At 40.4% G+C, this 11,265-nt stretch overlaps 1 protein-coding gene across 8 annotated transcripts in view; it reads left to right on the top strand.

The window, feature by feature from the left end:
• LOC111862949 overlaps positions 1-11,265 on the top strand; it is a 40,223-nt gene that overhangs the window by 12,249 nt on the left and 16,709 nt on the right. For 5 of the 8 annotated variants that reach the window (XR_004512855.1, XR_004512854.1, XR_004512856.1 and 2 more), the window contains 4 exons: positions 1,796-1,870; positions 3,169-3,288; positions 4,829-4,975; positions 10,958-11,159. Coding sequence is in view for 1 of the 8 variants with exons in the window: in XM_023848840.2 (XP_023704608.1) it covers positions 4,927-4,975 (49 nt within the window). In the remaining 7 variants the exon portion in view is untranslated. Of the gene's footprint in view, positions 1-1,448; positions 1,871-3,168; positions 3,289-4,828; positions 4,976-9,410; positions 9,577-10,957; positions 11,160-11,265 lie in introns of those variants that run through there. The other 3 variants (XR_004512858.1, XR_002842515.2, XM_023848840.2) reach the window with 3 other exon arrangements.

The following is an 11,265-nucleotide window of genomic DNA, read 5'->3' as shown; positions in this document are numbered from 1 at the left end:
GGAATTTGATGTTAGCACGTTGTTCTGCATTAGCACTCAGCATTATTCCGACGGAGCTCAGAAACACGATCCGCTTCTAACAATGGTCGCGGCCAGACTAACCGATGCACGTGAATGAAACTTTGTGTGACGGTAGAGGGAAGTCCAAGGGTCAATGCCCTACCCTCCTCTTCGTCAATGACGTGGCCGGAAATGAGTCATAAAAGTAATCCGGGTTCTTTATTGCCACACCTTGTATGTATTGAACTTCATGCAGTGATAAAAATGACTTGCAAACTTGGTTCTAAGAGTGATGCAATGAAATACAAATACTTGGTACAGATAATCTTCTTGTCCCATTTGGAGGTGAGTTAGAATACCTCCACCTTAGCCTTGTGGGTCATTAAAGGTGATGAAAAGAGAATACAGTGCCTGGGGCTATCACTGGGCCACCCTGTGACTAATGGACATACATACAGAGACCTTGTCCTCCAGGTTTGGGTTGGGGGTTGAGTGCAAGGCTAGTCACCATACTGTGTAAAAAAATTACTGTTGCAAAATCCAAAGGGATGAAAACTGGATGCTCTAATTCCCAGGATCAAACAAATCTGGCAGAATATTCTGAGGAAGGCTATAGCTCAATTTATACAGTGTTGCCTGAGAAATGAAATGGGATAATGAATAATTAGTAAGGCCTTGTCGTTTAAGATGCTGTTCCAGAATTAGCTTGGAAAAACATGAGAGCCTCAGTGTGGTCAGTCTCACCAATATTCAAATTGGAGACTTCCCAGATATGAAGCAGAAATTATAACCACAATACTGAATTGCTTGGTTTGTACTATTTGCCATAACTTGTAATCTGAGGTACAGTTTTCATAGGAAGTCATTATTAGGGTATACTTGTGCTCTTATTAGCCTCCAATCAGATGGACAGGGTGGTAAGAATTATTCACAGTAAAACTTATGGCAAATGCTGTTATCAAGGAAGCCAAGTCTCTCAAAGGGCTATAATGCCAGATAAGAAGAAGAGGAAAACTTGTGGCTTCATGTTATGATGCTCCTTACATCTCAGCCATGATTCATAATTCAATACTAGAGTCAGATTTTTGAGGTTTTTTTTCACATTACCTTATTCAGACCAGTAGGAAATCTTCATAGATGGTCACACTTCTTTTATCAGAGCACGAAACAGGAGAACTTTGACAGATGTGCATGTCCCATACCGGATTCAGCCTCATGATCCTGGCATTTGAGATGTTCCTAGAATCAGGCATGGATACATTTGTTACTCTGTACTGTAGGCCATGCCATAGCTCAAGCAGTTAGTCGCTGGCTTCCCACCGCGTGGGCCCAGGTTCGATCCCGCGTCTGGTCAAATGGGATTTGTGGTGGACAATGTGGCGCTGGGGCAGGTTTTCTCCAAGTACTTCAGTTTCTCCTGCCAATCTTCATTCCACCAAATTTTCCATCATCATCATCATAATCACCCAGGGCAGGTACAATAGGCCACTCAGTGGCCACCGTGCCAAGTGGACCCAGCTGTAGTCCACCCTCCACTAGCGAATTATTTACTCTGTACTGTAACCTTTTGTTGCATGGAATTTTACAGTGCTTGTTGTGAGTATCATGTGTTTGTTGTCATTAAAAAATATATTTTCTTAAACACATTTCATATTGTCAGTATTTTACAGTGTCCTTGTAACTAGTAGTGTAAATAAAGCCATTAAGACTGTCTGGTCTCTTACTCAGGTCCAGGAATATTGCCAATTGAAAAATTTGTGTATTCTGTATTGTACAACATATCTCTCATTTTTAGATCGTTCAGCAGCTGTTTGTACAAGATGTAATCTGCCGAAGCATGTATGATGATCTGATGAAGGAAGAAATGCTGGTAAGTTATGAGTTGTTTTTAAAGAGATGCAGAAGTGAGTTTCTTAGTTGGAAGAGGATATATAATGTAGGGAACCTGATGATCTCTGGATATGACCCTGGATGTCACAGACGGTTCTGAATTTGATTCGTCACCACATCTGTCCGCCTGCTTACAGGCTCCCTCCTCCCTTTGATTCAGAACACATGGTAAGCTGTGGGACCAATCTGCCAACCTTTGTTGTTATAATCGCTGCGTCGTGGGGAATAACAGAATCTACCCTCTTACAGTATAGAAGGGATTCCATGCTTAGCTGGGCAATGACCAGCAGAGGTTAAACAGGTCATATCTGGAGGCATCAGGAAACAACACATTTTGAACAGTGCTATCTGTATGAAGTCACTTTTTTATTTATTTATATAATTTTTTTTTCTGTTTCATGTTCATCTGTTACCTAATTACACAGTAGTGAAAGGAGTTCAGAGTTTACTGATGTCTATTAAATGTTTTAAGTGTATCTACAACAACAACAGTAATGATGATGATGATAAAGTCATTATCATAATAATTACAAAAGGCCATTTACTCCACCCTGTTTCTTCGAAATGTCATGCTGTAGAAGAAGTTCTGTGAAGGTTCCCCTTAATGAAACAACTCCAGGAAAGCTGTTAATTTTGCTGCTGTATGCATGGGTTTGAGTTCAAGCCAGCTAATCTTGCCATTACTTTCCCCATAAAGGGATACAGTGAGATCATGGCATCAGTGGGACTGTAAGCTTTTCACGTTCTGTAGTAGCCACAGTAATGAGGCAACATATCATGATGGCACTGAATGTGTAAACTTTGTATGTTTTATAGTAGCCATGGCAACAATATGTCCTTACATTATGGTGTGGAGTTATTCATTTTCATTTTTATTTTAAGAAGAATTAGCTGATGTGAGTTGTTATAGTGAAGTTGGTTTAGGCTCTATGCTACAAGCTGGAAGGTCATGGATTTGATTTCTGATTAGTTCATTTGATTTTTCAATTGACGTAATCCTTCCAGCTGCACTATAGCCCTGGGGTCGACTCATCTCGAACAGAAATGAATACCAGGAATATTCCTAGGAGCAAAGGGCAGCTGGCGCATAAGGCTGACAGCCTTGTGCTTTGTTTTCCTGCTGTACTGTTTTAGCTTGGGAATTTAATTATACAACTACAGTATTTTAAAATTAGCATTTTGTCTGTTGTGCAATTGTTGTCATTAAACAAGATGGCATTTCGTTTTCTTGTTTGATTTTTGTGCATGTTGTACCATATTCTTACATATTTCATACAGAAAGCTACAGGTCAAAATGGATATAGTAAACCTGGAGATGAAGCTAGGACTGCTAGCATGTCTATGGTACAGCTGTTAGGTGCTGCAGGAGGCCTACAGATGGAATAGAAGTATTGCGAGGTGAGTGGATGTTGTCGTACACATCATACCCAACACAGTCACAGCCACTGAACAGTTTTGCTTTGGCCCTTATAACATGTAGCTAGTCCCTGGAATATTTAGTTCTTGTCTCCGACCATGTTTTCAACAGATGAGCCTGTGACATCATGCTCATAGTGCTATAAGCATTATATCTGGGACAATGAAAATGCTACTGCCAGATATTAGGCTAGTTTAGATTTGGTGTAGTTTTATGGCTTGAATTTAATTTGTTATATGATTGGTCATAAAAATGTAAGGGATAAGATACACAATATTATAATTTTAATTTTTGTTTTTTGGTGTGAAACTTGATGTCTCACCCAGAAATAAGAAGGTAAAATGAGTGTTTGAGAACAGTATAGGGAACAAAATTTGATTCTGAGGATGGAAATAATAAGGAGATGGGGAAAATACATAATGAGAAGCTTCATGATGTGTGTTTTTGTTTTATATTATTTGTGGATCAAATCAAGGAAGATGAGATGGGCAGGATGTATAGCAAGCATATGTGGGGGAGATGAGAAGTGCATTCAAAATTTTGGCTTGCAAAACATAAAGGAAGAGAAAGTTGGGAGACGTTGGTGTTGATGAGTAAAAGGTAAAGTTGCTCCTTTGCTTAATTAATTAAGCAAGCACCATGCCATTCAGACCTATTGTGGAGTGGAGGTATAGCTCCCTTTTGACCTCTGTACCAGATGGAGATGAGTGGTCAGCTTCATGCCCTGGCCCTCGCCACTTAACCCCCAGGGGAAGACCCTCCCCCAGCCTCCTGGCACCCAGTGGATGGCCCCCAGAAATGGTTGGGCCCTGGAGAAAAAAACATTTGTAGGATGTGGCTTGGCTTCATTATTCTTGGTTTGGCATGGCTTGGTGTGGTCTTGTGTGACTTTGCTTTTGAATTGGCTTTGACCCTACTAGGTAAGGTTAGGTTGAGTTTGGTATGTTTTGCATTGAGTTAATTTTGGTTGAATTAGGATATTTAGTTAGTTACTTAGTTATTGGAGAGGGTGGCTTTCCTCATGCACTTAGACCAGTATTGGTCCATTGTGCTTCCCTCTATGATATTCTACTAGTCTCTATACCCTACTGATATTGGTGCGTACCATCAGTCCCGCCGAGCCAGCAAGTTGGGCCTCCACTAGCTTGGCGGTGTCTGTAATGCTTCCCCCATCTATCAGAGGCCTTAGAGACTATTGTTGGGCAGGAAACATCCTTGAATTTGGCTCAGTGATCTCCTTTGGAGATATGAGGTTCTTTTACATGCCGTAAAGCTATGACATGGGACACATGGCTTAAAGTCCCTCCCAGAGGACTTGTTCTCTGAATTTTTCCGCCCTTAAAAATTCGACTACCTCTGCCGGGTATTTGAACCCACGTACCACGAGTCATGAGGTGGGAACGTTACCTCTAGACTACGGATGCCGCTAATTAGGATATTTAGTTTGTGTTTGATAGGTTGCTCAGTATACTCATAGATGTAGGCTATCTAGTATTGATTATACATTTTCTTATATTTCAGATCACTTGATTAAAAAGGGCAATGGAAAACATATTGTATGGCTTCAGAGAATTCTGATACAAGCATGCCATGTAAAGTTGAACTGTGAAAAAGGTTGCATGCCAAGCAAAATGGCTGCAATGGAACCAGTTCCACACCATTATACATGTAAGCAAATGTCAGTATACCTCACCATAATTAACACATAATGGTGTTTGTTTAATCATGGTTGTCAGATTTCTTCAGAACTTGCAGTGTTAATTTCTTCACAGTTGTTGAATTATCATTATTTTGATATTTCTAGTTTTTAATGGTATTGATGTCTTTTTCATTATCAGAATTACTGATACATGTATAAAGAAGATTTCAAAGGGTGTACACAGTGTGGCATTTTTTAGTTCAAGTTTACTTTGTGGGCTCTGTAAAATCTGATGTTTTATGATATACATGATGAAGTCCCTTTATGGCCTTAAGTAAGTAGCACTCTATGGGTCAGTATGGCTGAAAATTAGAATTGCTTGACAACTTTTAGTGAGAATTTCCCATATAATATTTTTATGTTGGTTATGTCTTTGTTACTCATCCATAGATGGACAGACTACATGGTTTTATACAAATCTGCGCAAAGACCTCCAATATAAAATGTTATCAAAATTTGTTCAGTGGTTCTGAAGTTACAAGATGATACTGTAAAAAGAAATTCAGAATTATAACATGCAAGATTAATGGATGAAGTGTATTAGGTGTAAAATTCCATATTTAATATTTCTCTTCCACTTTTGTTTGAAACATTTCTGCTCTAATAAACATTTAGAGGGTTTCACTTGATGTGCATGCAGAAATATATGTAGGTCTCCCTTTTTAAAAGCAAAATTGCGTGCATGCAGAAATATATGCAGGTCTCCCTTTTTAAAAGCAAAATTGCTGATATCTTTCAGTAAAATTTCCACGTATGAAGTTAAATGAAATCTAATTGTTTGGGTGCTAATGCTAGGTTAGAAATGAACCAGACATGCCCTCTACATAAGGTATTCTTTTTTACTTGGTAAAGAATGCCCAAACATTATGTACCAAAAACTATTCCTGTAATAGGCTGTAGAGGTTTATGAAATGTAGAGGATTCCACATTTTGTAGATAGTTGGCTCAAAGATGGTGATGAGGTTGCCAGTTTTACATGCCAGCCCCCCAAAAAATATATATACTACAGATTCTTTTATAGAATTTGTCAGTTACTTTGAGGTTCAATTGGTTGGTTCATTCAAATATAGTACATGTAACTGAGGAACAGTATGGCCCATTTTACTAAACTAACACATAAGTAATGTTCATTTTATTGAAATAATGAGGTGTATATATCACTTTCCCCTACAAAAATTTTTTAAATCTCTGGAAGTGGCAGTTTTCATGCTTACCTAATTTCATTTTTCCCACTTTTTGTGATGTTACCTGGAAGGTAAACAGTTCAGTGGTATGGATCATTTGTGTGAACATATATATGGGGCATCCTCCTTGACTTGTACATGTTTTTGTTGCGTGGGGTAGCTTTATCTCGAAAGAAGACCCCCATCCTACTGATGAGGACATAAAATGATACCGAGATGTGTCTGTGACACCTTTCATGGTTAGATTTCCTGACAGAAGTGAATGAAAAGATGGGTTTCAACCTAATAAGCATGGGGAAGGCGGAAGCTTACTTAAGCCTTAGCAAATACACCACAGTATTCCAAGCAGAAGTGAATGCCATCAATGCATGCACAGTAGGGAATCTGCATAGGGACTGTAAAAATAGAAACATTTATATTCTGTTGGAGAGAAAAGCTGCAATTATATCATTAGGCAATTACAAGATCTGCTGCAAACTGGTTTAGAACTGCCATCAATCCCTTCTGAAACTAGCTAAACATAACAGAGTTCAGCTGATATATGTTGTTACGCCCGAAATGTTTATGTACAAGTAGATATGTTTTTCGGTTAATTTAGAATAAGTGTTTTTAGACAATAAGATTAAGAAATAGAAATAATGAAATGTACTTTTAAACTGGAGTTGCAAAGAAGGGTAATGCAAGTAGTTAGGCAACAGTTTTGTAATCCGAGTGTTAGCACGACAGCGTAATAACGCTGACACTAAGGAAGAGGCTATATGAAAGTAGAACAGAAAGAACTAGGGCATTGGGAAATCGCCGAGTCAGAGAGGGTGGTAGAGTAGAAAGCGCAAATCTCCTTTCGATAAACAGTCAATGAGAGCAAGCCACCCCAACCAAATTCACGCCAGAATGGGCAGGTGAATACACACCCGGAACCCAGCGAGTCAGCAAAAAGAGGGTACAAAAACACAAAGGGATCAAACCCCCGAGAGCTTAATTGTCGATACAGTGTGGCCGAAGGCTATCGCCGAGAGAGAGAGATGGCGCTGAGTAGATGTTGGTTGGTGGTGTGTGCCTGCTTCGTCAGTACAAGTAAGTGGACCTACTTCATATAAGCCATGAACATTGAGTGTGATAACATTAAAGTGCAAACCCCAGGGAGAGAACGTGAGGACCAGACGGGCTAGGCTTAACAGAGAAAGCGAGAGACAGAGGTGTAGGATACCTGATAGCTGGGTGACAGGAAGAGAACGAATGTCTGTACTACAGGTTTAATAACCTAAGTGAACTGCGAACCCGACAAACGTCGGCACATTGTGTATATATTATGTATATAGGGATCTATGAGAATAGAATAGAATAGAAAAATGGTGTAACGTTAATGAACCTATTTTTCCCTCACGTGCGAATCCTCCTCCCTGACGATCCCGGCATCCCCCCAAATCCTTCAGGAGAATTGCAAACTCAAACCAAGGCTGCAGATACCTCAGTGATTAATGAATTTACCTAGCCCCCTTGTGGCAGAACAATTGGTGACAGTGGGGCTGATTAGCCAAAGAGAAGGCTGACAAAGTGAATTAGTAGTGGTCTTTACCCACCCCTGTTGCCACGGCATAACATGTGCTGCAGTATGAGGGTGTGGGAACATCCCACATACTAACATGCAGTTTTGCCGGTCTAACGGACAACACTCACTCCTAGGTCAATATCACATTGTTGCACATGGCTGCCAATGCTCATATTTATACAGCACTCGATGTCCAACCCACCTGTAGATCATCATGTGTGCTAACCAATCACATTGCTGCCAACACTCGTATTAATACAGCACTCAATGTCCAACCCACTTGTAGATCATCACATGCGCTTGCCAGTCAGCGCTCACAATAGCAACTGCAAGTTTAAACTCCGCCCAGCAAGCATGGTATAAAAATCCAGAGCCCAGAACTAGCAATAGTTAGTGATCACATTCAGTTAAGAGCTATCAGTCATCAGAGTCATCAGCTCTTCAATGCTACCAGACAGCTAACGTAGCTGCCACAACTCTCCAGCAACCACGCTCTGCGACCAGGCAACTAACGTAGCTGCCACAACTCTCCAGTCCACACCGTATGCAGCTGTTCCTACCGGCGCACGCAGCACCACATCACCGGCCAGACAAACCAGCTGAACGGCCGTAAAGTCTTGATCTACTACAGAGGAGCAAATTCTGCCAGCGCACTCTCGGTGGAACAAACTGCCATTTTCATGGCCATCCAACTTTTGACATTCCACATAGCTTCGCAGCTATTCTGTACATTCAGTTTATACAATTTAATATATACAATTGTTACAGTTTTATGTGGTTGTCTTTTAGAACATTGACAATCCCACAAGGGTATTGAAGGTAGTGAAAATGCTGATCAATTGGCAAAATTGGGATCTGAATGTCCGCTTGTAGGACCTGAACCAGATTGCGGCATCTCAGCGGGAATTGTCGAGAGGGCTGTCAGGGACTGAACAAACAGAGACCATAATAAATAGTGGGAGACCTTAACAGGACTCAGACAGGCAGAGGGATTCCTATGAGGACCCATTGTCAGAATAACCAAGGAACTGAAAACTAAACAGAAACTGGTTGTGTTGGGTGATAGGACTACTCACAGGACACTGTCATCTGAAAGCATACATTTTGAAAATGGGATTAATGAACATTCCCTTTTTTTTTATTGCTAGTGGGTTGGGACTAAGTCCCTTGTACTGCAGCCACTTCTGGCTTATTGTACCAGCCCCAGATGATAGGTGAGGTTTATTGTGGAGCAACTGGTGGAATGAAGATTGGCAGGGGAAACCAAAGTACTCATAGAAAACCTGCCCCAGCGCCACTTTGTCCACTACACATCCCAGTCGACCAGACCAGGGATCGAACCTGGGCCACTGTGGTGGGAAGCCAGTGACTAATCAGTTGAGCTATGGTGCAGACCCAACATTCCCATTAGTGAAAGGTGAATCCACCACATACATCCAATGCAACTGTGAAACTAAAGCTGAATTAAGGGTTCATCATGTGGTCACTACCTTATGGAGCCAGGTAACACCAAGACACCCCTGTAAGTGAAACACATCACTTTAGGTGAAGCATAGGATTGTTGAAGGGATGAAAGGGGGATGCGCAGCAGATCACTGTTGGTCGTTGTGCAAGGACCGGTTAAGGCCTTTCGTAGCTTTGTCTAAATATTCCTGTCCTTTCGATTTTCAGCTGGAGTTTATTATATGGCTGCAGCTTTATATGGTACGCTGCATAGAATGTTGAGGGATTCCTGATTTGGCAGACACAGCACATACCATCTTCAACATTAATCTAATTCTGAGGGTTGTGGAAGCTTCCACAATGTGCAGTAAATTTGAGGTGCAGCCATGAAGAAGTGGAGCACCATCCAGTAAGGCACAGCCATGCAGTTAGTAAAAATAAGTGTTTTGGCTACCAGGTAGTCCTGAAAGGGGCTAATAAGAAATGTCTCAGTGAATGTGTTAAGGATGAGATGACGGAAATGTTTTTGGCTTCCATGTGGTAAATAGAAGAGGCAATGAAAATGATCTTAGTGCCTATGTGTTTTGGAAGAAAATTGCTGAACAAGTATTTAGTAACCACATGGATAGGAGAAGGGGTGATGATACTGTCATCATTTATTTATTTACATGCTTATGGAAGGATCTGTTGAAGAAGTTCATCGTGCCAGCTGTGTAGGTCTGCTTTAGTTAATGATTGTTCGATGAAGGCGGTTAAAAGGCAGGAGGTTGACCATGTGGATGCTGAAACATTTTTCATCACATCTTTCATGGGCCATCTGGTCTTCAGATTGTTTCTGATCACCTGTTTTCATAATCTGTATGGTCACTCCTTAGTGTATAGCACTTCACTCCTCTGATTTGTCTAATCATTGTATAACCTCCCACTGCTGACTGTGAGACATGTAGAAGACCTTCCATAACCCTCCCCTAAGATATTAACCCTGAAGGTGGCAATTACAATGTTTGCCAAAACAGGAAACCTTCAACATTCTATGCAGTGTATTCTTGAAAGCCAAAGGCATATTTTTCTGTAGTATGTCCCAGAACTTAACAACCATGAAAACTTTGATTGAAGATCCTAATACAGGTTATATTCCTTATTTGAATTTTGTGCTGTAAGACTAAGGGTCCTGGATGTTTTGAGTTCAAGACAGGTTTCTATTTAACACAGATACTTTGAGATAAAAAATGTTATGTAGTTCATGTCGCCATGTATCACAAGCCAGAAATTCCTGCTGTATATGCACACTGCGCATATTGAGAAACATATTTGTTGTATTTCTTCTTTCCCTTTCTGATAGTCATTAAAATATTGTGTATTTATTTTGTCAGTGGTCAGGTTCAGTTTTTTTCCATTGAACACAGAATGTTCCTTGTCAGATAAATTCCACATGCTGCAGTGGGGAGCAAAATTACGTGAAGAGGTAAACGTGTTTTCATGAAACTTTTTCCTCTTAACTTCTTACTTTTCTGTGATAATCAGTTTCAGACAATTTTGCATTTATTGTCATTCTGCATTCTTATGAACAAAGAAATTTTCTAATGGAGACAGATTGCTGCTTGATCCAGGCTTATTTTTGGATAAGTTTTACTGTATATTTACTAGTATACATAGCTGTTATGTGAGCTAGAATTGAGAAAATAGATCAGTAATTCTGAATGACTGAAAAGTGACATTTGGGATATGTGTGTCTCCTGTTGAACATACAGAGTGAGTTGTTTGGTTTCATGCAGTGATGAATCAGTCCATCCCTGTTGTTCCATGGAACTTGGAACAAACGAACATATTATTATACCAGCCATTCATAATGCTCCTGCATAAGCTTGGATTTCACCTGCCAGCAGACTCGGGCAAAATATCTGTCCGCATTCCCAACTTCTGGACTGCTGATGTACTGTTCAGCATAGCACAGAAACTGGGGCCCCGTTGATCCTTGTAAGTGAAACTGGCAGGATGTCAGAATCATAACTGTGCCAGAGTTAACTAATTAAATAATTAACTCATGGATCAGAGTTCTTCTTGGTAAATTGCTCAGCTAGTC

Source organism: Cryptotermes secundus, unplaced genomic scaffold (genome assembly GCF_002891405.2).
Source record: "Cryptotermes secundus unplaced genomic scaffold, Csec_1.0 scaffold822, whole genome shotgun sequence".
Lineage (NCBI taxonomy): Eukaryota > Metazoa > Arthropoda > Insecta > Blattodea > Kalotermitidae > Cryptotermes > Cryptotermes secundus.
Note: the sequence above shows the minus strand (reverse complement) of the source record. Positions and strands in the feature narration are given on the sequence as shown.